The sequence below is a fragment of the Protobothrops mucrosquamatus genome, unplaced genomic scaffold (genome assembly GCF_001527695.2).
Source record: "Protobothrops mucrosquamatus isolate PMUCROS unplaced genomic scaffold, P.Mucros_1.0 scaffold199, whole genome shotgun sequence".
Taxonomy (NCBI): Eukaryota; Metazoa; Chordata; class Lepidosauria; order Squamata; family Viperidae; genus Protobothrops; species Protobothrops mucrosquamatus.
Window position 1 is genome coordinate 10,504 of NW_015386555.1, and position 19,971 is coordinate 30,474.

The 19,971-nt window shown below is 37.2% G+C and overlaps 2 protein-coding genes across 2 annotated transcripts; both read left to right on the plus strand.

Moving 5' to 3' along the window:
• The first annotated feature begins 1,753 nt into the window (after positions 1-1,753).
• On the plus strand, positions 1,754-5,202 carry LOC107285625. Its single transcript, XM_015813834.1, has 4 exons — positions 1,754-2,327; positions 2,971-3,025; positions 3,323-3,395; positions 4,694-5,202. The coding sequence occupies exons 1-4, from the start codon at positions 1,978-1,980 to the stop codon at positions 4,846-4,848; spliced, it is 633 nt and encodes a 210-aa protein (XP_015669320.1). The 5' UTR covers positions 1,754-1,977; the 3' UTR covers positions 4,849-5,202.
• A 398-nt stretch (positions 5,203-5,600) lies between these two features.
• On the plus strand, positions 5,601-19,357 carry ERI1 (exoribonuclease 1). Its single transcript, XM_015813835.1, has 7 exons — positions 5,601-5,799; positions 7,566-7,747; positions 10,959-11,169; positions 12,386-12,469; positions 14,049-14,158; positions 15,387-15,501; positions 17,372-19,357. Exons 1-7 carry the CDS (start codon positions 5,725-5,727, stop codon positions 17,609-17,611), a joined length of 1,017 nt encoding a protein of 338 aa, XP_015669321.1. The 5' UTR covers positions 5,601-5,724; the 3' UTR covers positions 17,612-19,357.
• Positions 19,358-19,971: the final 614 nt, after the last annotated feature.

Sequence of the window (19,971 nt, forward strand, 5' to 3'; positions counted from 1 at the left end):
CATTGCTAAGGAAACCAGCATTATCACCGTTCATCCAGCAATATTTTCCATCTCTAAATTTCATTCCAAAGAAGCTATCACTCCACTTCAGATTCTGTTTCTCGTTTCTTTTTATTCCACTTCAGATTCTATTTCTTTCTTGCTGCTTAAGAAAGGTTTGAATACATATTTTCTGCTGGGCATGTGTGCATTTGTCTGATAGTTTCCAATTAGTCTCTTTCAAAAAGCTATAATGAAGGATAGAACTGAGAAAAGATCACTTGTAAAAATGGAAATGAATACCATTAAAATACCTATACGGCCCCTTGGACACCATGCTATGTTGCAGCAATATGTTTTTGTAATAAGAAATGAAGAAAGATACATTCTGAACAATCATACTGTATTTTATTTAACACCATTCCTCCTGATGAAGACTGTACAACATTAAACATGTATATATTTGTCTGGGGAAGGCTGGGGTGGGGATATTAGAAGCTTGACTGTAGGTGGAATGTAATGGCTAGCTGAACAGGGTGGGGTGGGGTGGGGTAAGTTTAAAACAATGTCTTTCAATAGGAAAAAAATACTACCCTCTAGACTACAAGTATATAGTTGAGTCTCCTAGCATTTGTAGTTGAATGAGTAAAAAAAAAAGTCAGAGCAGTTAATTTTTAGAAAGATTTGCTGTTATTGAACAGGTACATTCATATAATAATAATAATAATAATAATAATAATAATAATAATAATAATAATAATAATAATAGTAATAAAGTTGGAAGGGAACTTGGAGGTCATCGACTCCAACCCCCTGCTCAGGCAGGAAACCCTACACCATTTCGAACAGATGGCTGTCCAGTCTCTTCTTAAAAACTTCCAGTGTTCGAGCATTCATCGCTTCTGGAGGCAAGTTGTTCCATTGGTTAATTGTTGAGCTACTAACTTATCCTCCACTGCATGTGGTGCTCAGAAGTCTTAGACTCAACTTGACTAAATTTAAGATATGGATGCTATTTTGGGTTGGGTGAAATCAGAATTGGAAACAAAAGCTTGTTCGAAGTCAGATTCTGGTTTCTGTAAAAATAAAATGGCAGTAGTTTCAGGTTTGAACTACAGGATAAGCCTAAGAATCTGGTTAAAGCATCACAGACAACCATGCATGTGTGTGTAAGAAGCCATATGCTGACTTTGGGCTGAGCTTTATGTAAAATGCCATCTTCTTTAGCATCCCAGCCTAATCTCATCAAACGCTGAACTTATCCTATAGACAGTGGGATCACTTATGCTGGATTTTCAGGGGCTCACCATCAAAAAGACCTTCACATATAACAAGACATTTGGCAGATGAAGATGTAAACGATTGGACAGCCATTTGCCCAGGATGCAATAAGGTCTTTTGCCTTGGGCAGGATATTGAAGTAAAAGACCTCCAGGGTCCCTTCCAGTCCTACGAGATTTTATGACCTCTATACATATAAATAAAGCCTTTAATCTCCATCTCCATTATGCTTCAAGTAGCTTCCTACAGAACTGCAAAAAAAACCCAAAAAACCTTTCCCACTTGGTTGTTTATAGAAATGGGCCCTTCTAAATGCTCGTGGAGGGACATGAGGTTTCTCTGACGTACTGCCGGGAGACATGAGTATTTTTAAAAAGTCAGATAAACAAATGAAAAGGAAATGGGACAAGTGAAACTGCCCAGACATAACTAGGGATATTTTTATAATCAGGTTGTATTTCTCCTATAATATTAATATGCAATGTGCTTTCTCTACCAATCATGTTTCACAGTCAGATGCAAATGTGCTTACAGATTACCCATTCAAGTAAATTCTACTTTCTCCTACTGCACTGTTGCCATGGAACACCACACTCTGATGCACATTTTTAGGAGGAAACATATTCAGAGGTATTTATATAGTATGTCAGTTCAGCTGGCTTTCCTCCCAAGCAGAATTCAAAGAAAGTGACATAGAGTTGGGGTTTCTAGAGTGAAATGTATTTGTCAGGGTTTCCTTGTCTTATGAATAGGCCATACGGTACTGCTACCATGGCTACTGTGATAAACAATATTTACATTCAAGGTGGCCAAATGAAAGAAGGCTCCCTTCAAGGTAATTTCACTATTGGAGCTCTGGTTTGTAAATTCAGCAGGAACAAAAGGCGAAAAGGCCTAATAAGTTTTGCATGGATAGATTTTCTGTTATTTTTCACTGAGGCAGAGATGCCAATTTCTTCAGGAGCTGAAGGACATATTGGATTTGGAGTGGACACGTCCATCCGATGGTTTCCTAAAGGAGGAAAGAAACTTTATATGCCTTTCAAGGTGAATTCCTACCTCCAGAGGTAAGATATCTGCATATTCCTAGAAATTATCTAGCTATAAAAAGGACTCTTTATTAAAAAGTATTGCATATTATGGTTCTTATGAGAAATTGTTGGCTACTGTTCCCACAGCCGAATATTTTTTATGCCAACTGAAAAGTCATAAAGTATTTAAGCTGTCAAATTCTCTAATCCTTTATTTTAAAATCTGGTAATGATTCTGTACAAATTTGTACACATTGTAAAACTATTTCATTAATTAATGTTGATACAAGGATATTAATTGCTTTCTTGGCCAGGCAACTTCATTTTATATAATTTGCTCCTTTAAGATTTATTAAAAACAAAAAAACCAAACACTGAATAATTTGCATTTGTTAACATTCTCAAAACAAACCTGATCTTGCTGCACTTTGGATATGGTCCAGATTAATTTTCTTAAGCAAGTAATGAGTGAAATTTTATTAAATGGACAAATGCTTATTATCAACAGCCTAGTGTGCAAGTTACAACAAATCAACTGATTTCAGATTCGAGTTACAACATGATACTCATCAGGGTTGCCCACTTTCCTTGTGGCTTTTTTATTTAATTTTAGAATCCTCAGCCATTAGCAATTGTAAATTGCTTCTTGAATCCAACAGTCTATCTGCTTTGCTTACAGGTATTTATACTGCCACTCTGAAGCCAAAAACAGACGTTTTGATAAACATTCAATAGTAAGTGACACTCTTTGAGAATTATAAACTGACAGATTCAAAAGCTGCTTTTATTCTAAAGATGTCAAAAGGAAAAAAAGCACAAAATAATTATCAAACAATACACACTGCAAATATATATCAGTACTTCCTTTGATTTGTTTCTTGTGCTAGATCTTGTATTTGTTTCCTAGATAATGCAATAATAAATGATGCAGTCTTTCAATTTTGTAATACAACCCTCCTTCTCATTTTTTTGTTAGATTATACATATTATTTAAAATATCATTTAAAAAGTAGTCTCATATTTTCTTTAAGAATTTCCATTGCCCAGGCACACAGTCATGGCCTATCCAAAAGAAATATTTTTCTAAGGAAACGTTCAAACCAGGTAAGCTATGTTTATATATTAAAAAATCCAATGCAAAAGCAATTTAAGTAATATTTATTCATAATATGCATTTGAGTAGCCTAATCAATGCCAAATTTAGAAAATGAAACTGGTGCATGAGAATAATTCCAAGCTATCTGGTATAAACGAATAACAATAGAAGACAAGAAAAGAATCTCATTTCACTGGGAAAACTCCATTAGGAATTGTTGAAAACTTTATATATGTTGTGTAACAGACCAATTTACTGGAGTGGCCTATGCCAGTTGATTTTATATTGGTTTTCAAAGGTGAACAATGAAAAACCTTCCCTGCACTTCAGCAACTACACATAGATACCTTCAGTGGTGGGATTCAAATATGTGAACAACCGGATGCTGCTTCTGGAAGTCCATTCTGGGCCTGGGCAACAAAAAATTAGCTAATGGTTCTGCCGAAGTGGTGCGAACTGGCTGAATCTCATCACTGGATACCTTCCATTAAAGAAACACAAACATACAATAGAAAGGAACTAAATCTTAAAGAATGATCCAACAGAGAATCTTCTGCCACCTTAACAAATATGTTAACACTTACATGTCTTTAAATTGCCATATTATATTTTCACTGCAAAAGGGTAACACAGCTATTTGTCTATGGAGCTTGTCAGCCATCCAGGACATGGTTGTCCCAAAGATGCATTTTCAAAAGAAGCCTCTTGGATGAGAAGTGAAACATCTTCAAGCAAAAACAAAGTTCAGTTGCCTTTTGAAAAAGCACCTTTGGGACAACACAAGTATTCCTTTGGCTTTTGTAGTAAATTAAGAGAAACCTAAATATTAATATTTTAAGTATTATATATATTTTTCCAGTTTTCTGAAAACCAAAAAAAGTACTTTGCTGTTTATCCATGTTCCCAAACCCACATAAGGCCTCAGGTAGAAAAAAGTTGGGCCTATAGTACACTGACATCACGTGCCTCACATCACAATAAAAATGTCACTAGCAAGAGTATTTTATACTTTGTCGGTTTGCCTTTTGGTCTTCCATGGAATACCTAGGAAATGTGTGAAATATTAACTGTTTCATACTTTGACATCCCATTTTTGGCATTCTATATAATTTTCTCATTCTACAAAATGCCAAATTTCACATATTGAAGTTAACATACAGTATATAATAAATTAGTAATTTTCTTTTTAACCCGATAACTTCTTTATCTCAAGAAGTCACCCATACTGACGTTTTTGTACCGTGTACATTGATTTGAATTTCACTGATCTTTCAAAATTAATAAGAATCATTTAATCTGTTACCAGATGAAAAGACAATCAGGAAAAATCAGCAAGAAAGGATAGCATCCCAAAATGGAAATGTTTCAGCTACTACAGTGCTTGCCAGCAAAAGAACTATAAAGAAAACCCCCAGACAGAAAGCTGATGCAACCAGATCTTCTTTTTGCACCCTGCTGTAAATATCAAGGAAGCATAATTTCAGAGACAGACGGGCACAGACACCTTGTGCCTTTCACCCAGACTGTAGCCTGATTGACAACCACAGGATTCCTGATAATGGCATTAAATAACCCAGAAGTCCGGGGTTTTTTTTACAGCAGGCCTGAATTCATTCGAATCACCCTATGTGTATTTGCCTAGAAGCGTGTCCAGGATCGAAGTCTTAACTCTAATTTGCTTCCCAACCAGTAAGTTCCAAAATGCTATCTTTTCCTAATAAGGAATATACTGCCGCCCCCGTAACGTTTTCAGAGGCAGAGACCAGCATTGTGCCCTTAATCCCCAGTGAGAACGCTCCAGAGGTCAGGATTGAGAAATAAAATTTTGGATTTATAAAAGAAATCTTTCTCTAATTAATAAATCGCAATCTGATTTTGCCACATTCCCAGCGGAATCGGCTGTCCGCCTCCGGGAGCCCCCGCGGTTCCTGGCAGCCACTTGGGAAAGCAGCGAACAAGAACCCTCCAGCCCGATCCGGTCCGGCCCTTCCCGCGCAAATTGCAGAAGGAAAGCCTGGCCGAGGGGGGGGGGCAGCGCGCAAAAAGACGCCCTCCCTTCCCAAAGCGCGAAGAGCGAGCCACGTTCGTTAATTTCCGCCGGGCCCTGACGTCACATTACATTCCCGCCTCATCCTTGCGGAGGCGTCCCCGCTCTCGACCCCGCCCCCGATCCACCATTGAGGAGGAGCGAGGGGCGTTCTGACGTCACCCAGTCCGGTGTGGTGTTTTGTCTGGTGGAAAAAAGGTTTGGCGCCTTCCCTCCCCCTCCCCTCCGCAGGACCCGCGCGTGCGCGTGCGACAGAGGCCGAGGTTTCCCGACCACGGGGAGAGAGCCAAATGGAGGAGCAAAAAGAGAACGTGCCGCGACGCGAGCACACCGGGGAGGAGAACGCGGAAGCCAGCGCGGCCTCGGTAAGTGTCCCTTCGCGACTGCGCAGCCGTTTCGCGCTTGGCGCCCAGAGACGTAACCGTCCCAGCTGGAAAGCTCCTTCCGTCAGCGGTCGAAGGGCTCAGAGCTCCTCCCTTGCCGAAGGAGGAGCAGCGGCGCGAGAGAGTGGAAACAATTGGACCGCGGCGGGAAAGCGTTCGTGCTTCCCGGGGAATCGGGTCTCCCGCGGAATCCTCTTTTGCCCCGCTCTAAATTGGCCGCGGAGCGATTGCATGAGAGAGCCGGGCGGCCCGGGGCCTTTGAAGAAGCCTTGCGCTTATAAAGGGTTGTTGTAGTCCGTTGACTTTCGTCTTCCCAGTTGCACTTTACATAATAACCAAGATGGATCATTGCCCAAAGGAGGAATCTGTGCTAAAACTAAGAAACCCAACCTCATGACATTTCCAAGAGGTGGTGGTGGTAGCATTCCTAATTAAAAGGTGCAAACATGTTTTACATCTTAATGATGTTTTTTTTTTAAAAATAGTATAGGCAAACAAATGACAGTGCTTTGCTTGGACTGTTAGTAAAAGGGACAGTGAGGGAAGCTGTTTGCGTTACCTGGAAATACCCAAGAAATCTTGCAGTGTTACAGAAAAAAAATTGTGCTACAGGTAGTTTATCACTATTGAGACTGAAATGTATGTTGCTAAGTATACATTTATATTACTTAGCAATGGCAATTCTGGCAATCCAGTTCCGATTGTAACTCCAGATGCGTGGGCATTAAGTGGGAAATAGCAAAAGCCCTTAGATTCATACTTGAGAAAACTTTTTCATAAGTGTCTGTAACTGTTAAATTATATCAACCATATTTTGCCTATTCTTAACTGTTGACCACTAAAACTCATCAGGATATACTTCTACTATAGTTTCTATAATTTCCTTTACTGGTATTTACCTATTGACTTTAAGCTTAAAAAGGTAAAAAAAAAGAAGAAAAAAAAGTAAAGATTTCCCCTGCCCAGTCGTGTCCAATTCTAGGGAGTGATGCTCATCTCCATTTCCTAGCCGAGGGAGCCAGTGTTGTCTGAAGATGCTTCTGTAGTCATATGGCCAGCATGACTATACACCAAGACACACAGAACACTGTTACCTTCCCATCAAAGTGATACCTATTTATCTACTTGCATTTGCATTCTTTTGAACTGCTAGGTTGGCAGGAGCTGGAGCTCATCCCGTCACAATACCTGGGTCTCGAGCAGTCAACCTTCCAGTCAACCAAGCCTTTAAACTTAACTATCTTCAAAAAAGAATATAAGAACCTATAAAAAATACTGTAAAGAAGGAAAGTGTAGCAAGTTAAATACATATGCCTATTGTATGTTATTCACAATTCTAAAATTTAAAATAAAATAAAATAATATTGCCTTTGGGCCTGTTTTGAAATGTTGCTAAATCCCTTAACAGTGAGAGTTATGCTCATTTACAGGGTGCCACGTTGATGACTAAGTAGGAAATTTGGCTAATTGATGGGCCATGAACAAGATTAGGCTCACATAACAATTATAGTAGCAGGTTCCTTTCTTTAAAAGAATGCATTTCAAAAGCTGGATGTTAGTAAGAAGTGAATAAATTGCACATCTCAGTATTTAAGTGAGGGCTTTTTCAATATAATATTGTGATCACTTCTGCCTTTGGACAATGACCCAATGTCATTGTTTCTAGATAATGTTGAATAAAGTTATTATTCAAGCTTTTGAAGATAAAGACAATTATAACTACACAACTTTTTTTTCTCATCATACAGCCTTTCTGTCAGAGTAAGCAGTGCTGCCAGTTTGATTTTCAAGAAGAAAATAATAAAAAATCTAATTCAGGTGATTTCAGCGATCCAATCTACAAAGAGATTTCTCTGACAAATGGTTATATCAATAGAATGAATAGAGAAGAGCTGAGAACTAAACTTGCTGAATTCAGACTTGACACCAGGTAACCAACCGTGTGTGAGTGCATACATTTTGTGATGTGTTTCTTACTACATGTGTAAAGGTGGAATTAATAAAGTCACCTCTCGTGGATCTTTCTTCTGAGATGCTTTTATCATTTGTAGAAGGAAGAAGCTCTGTACATTATGGATAATTGTTTCTGCAGAGAAGTCTATCATTGGAAGAGTTTGTTGGCAGAGAAGGATTTCACACTGCAAAGTCATAAACAGATTCTTCAGTATGAAATCTTACACAAAGTTGTGATGCTAGAATTTGCATTATAGCACTTTATACCTCTCCATATCTTCAGCTAAAGGCGTGAACTTTTTAGAAAGTCTCGTTTGATGAAAAAAAATTCAAGAATTCAGTGACAATTGAATTGAAAAGATTAAGAAAATCCTATGTGGAAAAAAAAGGAAACCTAAATAGTAGAAGAGTTCCTTCTTCATTGACAAGGGACCCAATAAGAAACATTCCCTGAGGCAGCTGTCTTACTAACAGCTGACTCCTAGGCAAGGAAGACCCATACCATAATTGCCTCCCAGAGGCTAGTAAAGACCTGACTTTTCTAAATGGTGTTTGAGGACACAGGCCTTTATACTTTTATTGTTTTATATGTACATACAGTATTTAGTTTTAGTGATTTGATGTCATCCCAAGAATCCACTTGGACTGAGGCGGTGAATAAATTGCATACCTAAATTAAAGTTGGAACAAAGAGAAAAAAAATACTTTGTGATTGGTGGTGGTTTAGTGATAGAATGTAGGTTTCACACCCAAATTGTCCCAGGTGTGATTCTTGGCATTTCCAGGTAGAGTTGAAAGAAACTCTTTTGATTGGTCACCTAGAATTCCCTCTCAGCTGTAATTGACCTTACTGGGGTTAGGTGGAACTATGGTCTGACTTTTTAGAAGATAGCTTTTTGTGCCAGTTATGTAATGGCATCACAATTTTTTTATATATGATGTTTTTTGTAAATAGTGTACATGACAGTGTTCCTTCTATTCTCTGTCCTAGAGACTATTTAACTTACCTGAAATATACATGAAGGGATTACTTGTTTGTGCAGAAATACTGTTCATGTCATTGCAAACAACTTAAGTAAAAACTGGAATACGTTTTGTCTAAAAATAATGTCATAAATTTCTTAAAGGCATAGGGAATATTATAATCCTGTTAAATGTGTCTGCTCATGTTTTATCTCTTTCTCTGGAGAATTACACAGTAGGAGCAACTTCCTTTTGAGCCTAGTTTGATGCAAGCAGATCAGAGTAGGTCATTCTTGCCATTTCTGTTGGAGGAAGTTATTAAAAGCAGGTTTGGCATTAGGAGAGATAATGTCCAAATGGATTAAGAGATGCTACATTTCTGTTCTAACTCAGCAGTACAGTAGTGGCCAAAATTGTGGAAATCTTTTGGGAAAAGTGTACATTTGAGGTTTGATGACTAATAACACCACTTTTTTTGGAGTAGTACCATACAATTATATATCAATGGAAAGATAATTTAATAAAGAATGTAATGCAACAAAGTTTGTTCAGTTACCTATATTCTATGAAAAGTTAATAGCCAAATAACCAGAAAAAGGAAGCACAGCTTGCTTAGATTGATATTAGGTAGCTTTCTTTCATCTGATTGTAGCCAATGAGCATGAGTGTTTAGAGAGCCAATCAAGTGTCATCTTGCTTTGGCAATGAGCCAATCAGATCACAGTAGGATTCAGTTATTGATGTGATGTATTGAAGCTGAGAGGAGGACGCTTGTCAGTGTGTTATGTGATCGCTATCAAGTTGGTTGCGTTTTTTTGTGTTCTTTCATTTAGTGAGCTTGTAAAACGTAATAAAATTTAAATGATGGTGCAAAGAGTTGACTGGTCGCCCAGAAAGCAATGTAAAATAGTATTATTAAGTGAACAAGACTACAGTTATAGAAATTAGAAGAAAGGTTGGTGGAAACTTAACCAAAGGTGGCATTTCTAAGTTTTTGAAGAGGTATAAGGAGACTCAGTCACTACAAAACCACACTGGTAAAGGCAGGAAAAGATGCACAACAGCAAGTGATGATAGAAGAATTAAGAGACTGTGCCTATGTGACAGAAGAAAATAATCTGGGTGTATACAAGATGAAATGGCGCAATGCAATGTGAAATTGAGTGCAAGGACTGTTCGGCACAGACTGCAGGAATTTGGTCTAAAATCTAGAATTCCACGAAAAAAGCCACTTTTATCTCTCAAAGGTTGAAAAGACTAAACTGGGCTAAAACCCATGTTACCTGGACTGAGGAACAATGGGACAGTGTTATTTGGAGTGATGAGACCAAGATCTCCCTGTTTGGTAGTGATGGCATAAAATACGTAAGGAGAAGAATCGGAGAAGATTTGCATCCTGATTGCATTACATGTACCGTGAAACACCCAGTCAGTGTTATGATCTGTGGTTGTATGACATCAAAAGGTGTGGGCAGAATTTGTGTGATTAATGGGAATATAAATGGCCAAAAATACATTAGTGGAATATTTGAGCCCAAACTGAAGCCTTCCACACATGATCTTTTCCAAGACAATGAAGCATTTATATTTCAACAGGATTCAGCTCCATATCATGTTACTGCTGTGTGCAAAAAGTGGTTTCAAGTTAATCATATTCCACTGCTGGAACGGCCTGGGAATAGTCCAGACCTTAACCCAATTGAAAATTTATAGAACCGACTAAAGAAACTTGTTAGTCAGAAGCGACCCAGCAATAAAACCCAGTTAATAGAAGCAATCATTCAATTTTGGTTTCACATTATAACAGCTGCAGAACTAAAGGACTTGGTTCACTCCATGGCCATAATTCATGCTAAAGGTTACCCAACTAAGTATTAACTGACATGGTGATAATTTTTGTATATCTCGTTTTTTCTATGGTGATAATTTTTGTATATCGTTTTTTCTATAGTGATAATTTTTGTATATCTCGTTTTTTCTACGTGTTTCACTTTTCTTCTTTATAACTGCTCTTCTAATAGCAAATCCTTCATAAAGGTTATTGCATTACGTTCTTGATTAAATTATCTTTCCATTGATATATAATTTTATAGTACTACTCCAAAAAAGTGGTGTTATTAGCCATCGAACCTCAAATGTACATTTTCCCAAAAGGTTTCCACAATTTTGGCCACTACTGTATAATAAAATATCCTAAAAATAATCACTAATGTTTTTTTTAACAGAGGAGTAAAAGATGTATTAAAAAAGAGGCTGAAAAACTACTATAAGAAAGAAAAATTAATGTACAAGCAACCTCCAAATGCAGAAGACTACTACAATTATATCTGTGTTATTGACTTTGAAGCAACTTGTGAAGAAAAAAATCAGCCAGAATTTGTACATGAAATAATCGAATTTCCTATCGTTTTACTAAATACTCAGACGTTACAAATAGTAAGTATTTCTGTCCTACTTGATTCCTGGATAGTTTAATAAATTCATCAAAAATTGAGATTTGCATTTTAAAAATAGATAGCGAAGCAAAGGTATTATGCTGCCTTGTATGCTATATGATCAACAAATTAGGCAGCTTAACTCTGGCTGGCATAATCTTTTTTAGATCTTGAATTATATCCATAAGAAAATAAATACTAATATATGTTTGCTACTTGTACAAAAGGCATTTTGTACAAAAAAAGTGCTTCCCTTTTCTCTTGCTAAGTGGAACAAGCAGAAGTAAATACATGGCTAGATTCTCACAAGTAGACAGTTTGGGAAAGAGAAAATGATTTTGGGTGAAAGACAACAAAGAATGGTCCAAATGCCCTTCTGTGCTACTCTTCTGCTCTAAATGATAACATCCTGAAGCTGCTTTTCAATTTGTTTTTAAGATGTTGAGTCTAATGTTCTGCAGGTAACACTGATGCAGTTGCATATCATACTAAGTCATAAAGCTTAGCATAAATGTGTATGCTCATGCTCATTAGTTTTCTGCTATGGATTGTGGCTAACAAGTTACCTATCATTTGTTGTTTGTTTAGCATTAAGCATACTGTTTCAATATGGGCTACATTCCTAGCAGAATTGGTTGAAAAACGGTTTTGTGGAGTGATTTATGGCTATTCTCTGATTTGTTTTGACTGGAAATAGTCTAGTCTGCATGCTGTATTTACACAATAGGCATACTAATTAAACAAGGTATCAATGGGTGGTTCACTAGCTATGCTGGTTTGAGTAAGGAATCAGCAGTTGTAGGTACGACGTTAAATCACAGATGTATCTGTATGGGGCTTTCTGTATTTCTTGGTTATCTTCTCATAGCTGTCCAGATACAGTGCCCCTAATATACTTTGTCAGGTGTGTAATGACTGTAATAGTATGTATATCCTTCCTTATGGACTACTCTGTATTACAGTTCTTGGTACTCTTTGCGAACCTGAACTGAGAGTTGTAAGAAAGCCCCTAGCCATGGCAGCAGGAGCAGCAGAATATCCTACCTAAAGCCCACATATGGTACTGCAGTACTTATTGCTAAGGTTCAACTGACCCTTATTATGTTTGACTGATTGTTATTTCTTCGGATTAATGAGCTACAGTATGTAAGGAGCAGCTTTTCTGTGTTTTGTCTGTATCATCATGAAATGGCCCATGTTTAACTTTAATTTTGTAGGAAGACACTTTCCAGCAATATGTGAAACCAGAGATTAATCCTCAACTCTCAGATTTCTGCATTAATTTGACGGGAATCTCTCAGGTAAATAGTCTGTCACACACTACACTTATTAAGCAAAACTTTTTTTTAAAAAAAAAGATAATGGTTTAGGCATTAGATATAATCCTAATACCTCACTGCAAACACAGCATATCAGTGACATAGGCTTAGATCTAAGCTTCCTGATTTCTCTTTTTCTTTATAGATGTGTTTCTTTTAAATCAGTACCACAGGCTGTAAATAAAATGCTTGTGATAAAGAAATGTGTAACTATTCTATAGATTAGAATTCTGAGTTTCTCTGAGCAAACTGGTTTCTAACACCATACTGTTAGCAATCACTGCTGATCATACCTGATTTGGCTGGGTCAGAGGCAAAACATATAATGTCCAATCGGTGCTCTATGCACTTGGACAACCTGCTTGTGCCATCAATAATGTGAATTGTTTAAATGGTACATTTACTGTTTAGAAGAGGATGGGGTATATAGATAGTCCTCGACTTACAACTGTTCATTTAATGACTGTTTGGAGTTACAACAGCACTGAAAAAAGTGACATGGCCGTTTTTCACATTTATGGCTGTTGCAGCACTCCCATGGGTCACGTGATCAAAATTCAGAGACTTGGCAACTGACTCATGTTTGTGACGGTTGCAGTGTCTCGGCGGTCCTGTGATCACCTTTTGCGACCTTCTGACAAGCAGAGTCAATGGGGGAAGCCAGATTCGCTCTGCAGTGTAACAATTGCAGTAATTCACTTAACTGTAACAAAAAAGGTCGTAAAATGGGGGAAATTCACTTAACAACTGTCTCACTCAGCAACAGAAATTTTGGGGTCCACTGTGGTCGTAAGCCGAGGACTACCTGTAATTTTCATGAGAGGTCTACCTTGATGAAGACCGCTTTATTGCTTCCTCAGTGCCAGCTGCAGGAATAATGCAAAGACTGCTTGTGGGTAATTAAGCCTCAAACTAGCTACATTCTTAATTGCTTAGTAAGTTGCAAACTGAGTTTTGTACAGTACCAGAAAAATATATGTTGATATATTTTGGTTTGTAATGGTTTGTTAGATATTGAATCTGATATGGAACAGTAGACATTTTAGATGCTTTTGAGATAAAGACCTTTAATATTGATATTAACTTGCTATTGCTTAAAGTCTTTATATATATATTACAGTTAGGCTCTGCGGAGGAAAAAAAAAAGAGGTTTTCTATCATAAATTGCATCTTTCTTCCAGTTTTCCAAGCTGAGAAGGGTTGGAAGAAGAGGGAAATAATAGAACAACCAGAAAGATAGGATGGTTGACAGGCTGCAGGATTTTCTTGAAGAAAATACAACTTGCAAGAGTCAAATCCAGGCGATCTTCCCTTCCTTCTTGCCTCTCCCCCAGCCATTGAAGAATATTAGACATATGCAGATACTTCAGTAGTTTGTATTTTCTCACTGAATGTAATAAGAATGAATATAGGGTATTTTGTTGCATTAATACTGTGGAAAACCAAAAAGAGTGTAGTAGATTTTTAATAAGAAGCCCTTTTATATTATTTTCACATTGTATAATTAATACCTGAGTTTCTTAATATACAGTAATTGTATTTTCATTCATACTATTTCAAGGAACTGGTAGAGAAAGCTGATGAATTCCCCAAAGTGCTGCAACGTGTTGTAGACTGGATGAAACAGAAAGAACTAGGAAGCAAATACAGCTATTCCATATTAACAGATGGGTATGTATTGGGGAGAGATGTACATATGTTCAGTTGATGAACCTACTTATTTTTTAATTGCAGCCATTAAATTATGTCAGTGTTCTTCAACCGTTCTTTAGCTTTGACAGGGTTGCATTTCTGGAGTTGTTCAGTTTGGTTGTATTTGCTACAATAAGCTAAATAGGAAGTTGTGATTGGAATGTCAGAATACCTTGGATCTTTTCCCTGCTTGTCCTCTGATGCTGCACATGACTAGAAGAAATACGTTCTGTTTTGAACAGGTTATAGCAAATACACTTTGATTAAAATGTAGAGCAGGGGTGTCAAACTGCTGGCCCGCAGGCTGGATGCGTCATGACAAAACCGCACCCACCCCAGTGCCGGCAATGGAAAAAAAAGTCGCGATACGTCGTGACACGTCACGTGATGTTGCGAGTTTGACACCCCTGATTTAGAGCGTAGTATATTACAACTTGTTGAATTCAAGAGAAATAATCTGCATAGGTTATTAACATTAACATTCATACATGAATATTGAAGTCAGCTGTTTTATTCAGTGTCTATACATCAGGGGTCTTCAAACTTGGTCCTTTTATGACTTGTGGACTTCAACTCCCAGAATTCCTCAGCTGGTTGAGGAATTCTGGGAGTTGAAGTCCACAAGTCATAAAAGAACCAAGTTTGAAGACCCCTGCTATACATATATAGGGGATTATAAATATGCTAGTTTTTCTCTTTGACAATGAAAATAGCTAAACAATGACTTATTTGCAGAGTGCATTCATATATCTTTGATTATTTAATGTTTGGACCATATTGTTTACATTTTAACAAGAAGTATCATGAGTAACATAAGAGAATAATAAACTACAAAATCACAGTACAAACTTAATGAATCATAAAACTAATGAAAGATATGATCAACAAAATACCAGAAAAACACATCAAGAGCATGGCATAAGACAATATTTCCATGAGAAAATTTGGGCAAATAAAATTCTTGGTGTATATTTGGACCACTGAAAAAGGAATTTAACAGTAGGTGTTGCCATAGATAACACTGTTGGGCTGTTTAAGATTCAGGAACTCTAAAAAAGGATTTACAAATTATCTCAGGAAAATTGGGGAAATACCCAAAGGAATATCCAAATAATTTGCAAAAGAAGTTTAAAAGAACTTCCTAATGAAATTGGCATTCTTAAAATGTGATTTATTTATTTGTTTGTTTACTTATTGTTTATTAAAGGTCCTGGGATATGAGTAAATTTTTAAATATCCAGTGTCGTATTAGTCGTCTGAAGTATCCTTCTTTTGCTAAGAAGTGGATTAATATCCGCAAATCCTATGGAAACTTCTACAAGGTTTGTTGTCTGCTTGTTTCCTGAAACATTCAGATTCTAGTTGAGAAAAGCAGAAATTCAAAGATGGGTTTATAATAATTGTCAGGTTAGTGAATTTATGCATATGCTGTGGCTAGGACAGTGATGGCAAACCTTTGGGGCTTGGCATGTCAAAAAATCAGAAAATACCTAAGTTCATTCTGCTGGTCGGTCACATACACACACTGAACAAAAGAGAAACAATTCTCTATTTCCTCCCCCCCCCCCATTTAGGCCACCCTGAACAGTGGCACTTGGCAGCAGCTCTAAGGCTGGGCCTGGAGTTGAGGTCTGAACCTCAACTTCAGCCCATATCATTGCTGCTACTGAAAAAGGTCACCTTGCATCTTTCCCATTCTACAGCCTCTGAAAATTGTGTTTCTGAAAATCGTTTTTGGGTGTTGATAAATTCTGGCATAAATGCCGGAAACAAAACAAAAACTTTGTTATCCAAAACTTTGACACGCCTGTTAGAGGTTTGCCATCACTGGGCTTGGAGAACTATATAATGTTTTGGGTAAAGGTTGCCCCTACTAAGATCTATATGTCAGGTAGGATATATTCTCTTACACTGCCATTTATTAGCCCTTCTGCAACCCCTAAATGGGATGGAAAAGGTTTGCCTTCTTTTTTATAGTTTTGGAGTCATTTTAAGCAGGGAAATGGATGCCTAAGCATCCCTCCCACTCTGGTGATGTCAGTAGATCACTCCATGTAACTTTAAAGTACAGATAATTCTCACTTACAGATGACAATGGGCAGCAACTCCATCACTAAGTGGTTATTAAGTGAAATGTCATGTGATTGTGTGGAACTTTTGATGTCAGTTCCACTACAGTCATTAAGGGAATCTCTGCAGGTCCTTAAGCGCAACATCATGTGACTGTGACTTATGACTCCTGCTGGCTTTTCTATTGATTTTGCTTGTCGGAAACCAGTTATGAAGAGCCCAAATGGAAATTGCTCGACTGTTGGGCACTGTGACCACCGTAAATGGGCACTGGTTGCAAAATGCCTGAATTGCAATCACATGACTGGGGACACTTCAGTGGCCACAATTTTGAGCACTGGTCATAAGTCTCCTTCTTTAGCTGTATTGTAACTTCAAAGTCGATTAAGTGAAGACTATCTATATTGAAGAAAACCATGTAGATTTTATGAAGGAACACAAAAACCCCGCCTGCCTCTGCTAGATATGCACTTATGAAACTCAGAATCTGAATGTTGCTTTTTGTTGCCCATTCTTGATTTTTCTAGAACTGCAGCAACTGGAACAACAAACCTATAAACATTCATTGAGACAATGGGCATTATTTGAAATGTGAGAACAAGTCCTGTGTGCTCTTATAACATGGGCACCTTGAAGGACGTGGCCTGTTGTAAAAGATCCCATTGCTGAAGGGAAACTGGTTCTCTTGCTCCCCGCCATCCTTCCCAGTATTTCCTTCCAGGATATGCTCTTAATTTCCCAGCTTCACCTTTTTGTCTTCTTTGGTGCAGGTGGATATACTTTCAAATAAAATCCTGGTCTATAACTACCCATCATTTTTGTTTTCTAAGAATTTCCTAAATACCTGGATTGGTAACAGAGACGTTCTCAGAAACAAAAATGGGAAAAGGTTTGGTATGCCGAATGTTGTACTTTTATTTATTTAAATTAAAACAGTTTACTTTAAAATTGCACCCCTTCATGTAGAAAACCCGCTGCACTTCAGAGCATAGCTGGAATATGGAAGAGCCCATTGCCATCTCACACATATGTGGGCAAGGATAGAATTTAGAGCAGCTAGTAATGTAGACAGATTTTCTCTTCTGTCTGCATCTTCTCAGAATGATTCAATTCATTTTCCAGGTTCCTAGATGCCAAACAAAGCTGTCAACCATGTTGGAAAAACTTGGGATGGACTATGATGGACGGCCTCACAGTGGGCTGGATGATTCCAAGAATATTGCACGAATAGCCATTCGAATGCTTCAGGATGGATGTGAACTCCGCGTAAATGAGAGGCTGCACGGTGGGCATCTGCTAGCAGTCCCTTCCTCAACTCCAATAGAGGGCGCTCCAATCCCGCAGATGCCCAGGTTTCGATAAATATTAGGAAGTGAGTTACCTTGTCTTCAGGCCCATATTCTTGGTATTCAAAAGCCATTTCAGACAGCTGAGTTTTTTAAAGAAGGCTCTATCCCCAGTTTAATCCCTTGCAGAAAAATACAGGTCCCAGAGCATCCACTGAAAGCCTCTCTTTTTAATACTCTATAAATTAGTCACACTAAGTTTCATTTTAGTTATCCAAGCAATCTATGCACTTATTAAAATGGTTTTCTCTGAAGTAAAGTCAAGCAGAAGTGTAACATTTGATCTGAAGATTTTTAACATAGTTGAATACCATGGGGAATGCATCTTTGCTGGTCTTTTCTTTTACTGTTTAATGTGCCAGAAAGATTTATTTGATTTCATGTCACAGTGACCAAATTGTTTCCTGGTATGTGTTAGCTTATCTGGGTTTGGTAAATTCTTCACAATGGGGATTTGTTTTTTTGTTTTACTCTGATCTTCCTTACCCAGTTAATAGAAAATTTCAGTAGTAATACTTTTTTGATGTATGTATTGATGTTCTAATCTTGTTGAGAAACCTATTGAGCCAATATTAGTTACCTTTTAGCCTCATTAAATTCAGATAGCAATTTAAGCATTTTATTACATTTCTATTGAAATAGTGGAGATGTGTTTAACAGGATAATTGTGCTTTTTTCTTTCCATTACATATACAATAGCATGACGTAACTTACTTTGATATCCTTCCCCCAGCACTGTTAAAAGAAAAAACAGAGAAGCAAATTATTTCTGTAATCATTTAAGCTTTAGCATGGACTCCATGCCAGCATTTCATTCATATGATAAAAGAGAAACAAATCACTTCCCCTAGAGATTATTATGCCAACCTTTGCGTTGACGTTTCAACTTATTTTTGAAAGGTTTGCTTTAATAAATACAACTTATGTTTTAATGCTCTGAACCATTATATAGCATGACACATTTTAATATTTATGCACAACTGTTATAGATTTCGAACTTCAAATTAGTTTGTTATATTTTGCCACTTTCGTAGGAATTCTGCTCAGATTTGTAGACCAGAATATTCTGAGGGAGTGGATTACTGATTCAGATCAACTAGTGACCTCAGGTCTAAACAAGATTTCAAGCCCATTTTTTATCTATTATACCTCATAGTGGCTGTGTACAATTTATAGTTTGGCATTGTATGCAGCATTGGTTTTCTCCTGAAAGCCCATTTTGTAAATATTCTGCTTTCTTGTAATCTGTCCAGAGTAAAAGTGAATAATGATTTGAAATTACACTTTCTCCTGCAGCCTGCAATCTTAATATTCTTTTCTTCTTTTAACACTTTAAATCATGTGTGAAATCATTTCTACATATTTTGTTCATGGAGTTGGGATGGTTTTGAAAGACTATGACTAATTCACAACTTGTTCTAAGTAAAAATAGGCTTGACTATTTTATAGACCAGCCAGTCTACATTGTTTATGACTGAGGTGAACCCAGGCTGTTGGGTGAGTCTAGTAAAGCTATGTCAATTAGTATGTTGTATGGACACAGTTTAAGATTTTATGCTAGGTCAACTTTTTTCCACTGCACAATTAGTTATTCATCTTCTGGACACTTTAAATATCACCTTTTGGGATACTATAAAAGTTTATACTCTTTTGAATACAGTTTGTATATTTTTACTTTAAAAAAAGGTTTCAATCCACTGTAATCATTTGTATTTCAATTTAATGTGTTATGTCTGTCCAATAAAGGTACTTTGTAATGTCATCCCATAGCTCTCTGCCTATTCAAAAATGGACTATGGGAACAAATAGAAATTTTAGCTGATTGTTGAGGCTGGAGTTAAGACAGTGAACAACACAGAAGGACCAGCAGGGGCTGCATTAATATCTCCTCCTGGGTATGCATGTATATTGGATAAAACGCTGGAAATAACTTATGAACATTTTAGTTACATATTGCCAAGCAATCACAAGGGAGATTTCTCCAATGCAGAAGTCCTACTTACTGATACATTTTTTGAATTAGGTAATTAGTATGCTCCATGGCACACTGACTGACACTATCCAACCAAGTTTGACCTAATTATTGCTGCATTAAAAATGGATTTAGTAATCTTAATCAAATTAAACAAAGGTAAGTATGTTTTGAGAACATAGCCATTGACTACCCCAACCATTTACATGGATTTTTTCCCCCCACTGAATTTTTCATTATTCTTTGTGGACTTTTTAGAAGCAATTGATTAGAAGCAATATGGGAAGTAAATCAGTCTTTGGTCAGCTTTAGCAGGACTTGTCTTCATGTTTTATAATCACTTAGAATTCCGTGACACCACATTCTTGAATGAAGGATATGGTGTGTTGCTGGATGGAAACACC

What these genes read in the sequence shown, in the direction of transcription:
- LOC107285625 (XM_015813834.1), top strand. Translation starts at nt 1,978, where the DNA reads ATGTATTTGTCAGGGTTTCCTTGTCTTATGAATAGGCCATACGGTACT. An exon ending in GTTTTGATAAACATTCAATA is followed by an intron (nt 3,026 to 3,322) that starts GTAAGTGACACT and finishes ATTTTCTTTAAG; the next exon opens with AATTTCCATTGCCCAGGCAC. An exon ending in TAAGGAAACGTTCAAACCAG is followed by an intron (nt 3,396 to 4,693) that starts GTAAGCTATGTT and finishes ATCTGTTACCAG; the next exon opens with ATGAAAAGACAATCAGGAAA.
- ERI1 (XM_015813835.1), top strand. Translation starts at nt 5,725, where the DNA reads ATGGAGGAGCAAAAAGAGAACGTGCCGCGACGCGAGCACACCGGGGAG. An exon ending in CGGAAGCCAGCGCGGCCTCG is followed by an intron (nt 5,800 to 7,565) that starts GTAAGTGTCCCT and finishes CTCATCATACAG; the next exon opens with CCTTTCTGTCAGAGTAAGCA. An exon ending in CCTATGGAAACTTCTACAAG is followed by an intron (nt 15,502 to 17,371) that starts GTTTGTTGTCTG and finishes TTCATTTTCCAG; the next exon opens with GTTCCTAGATGCCAAACAAA.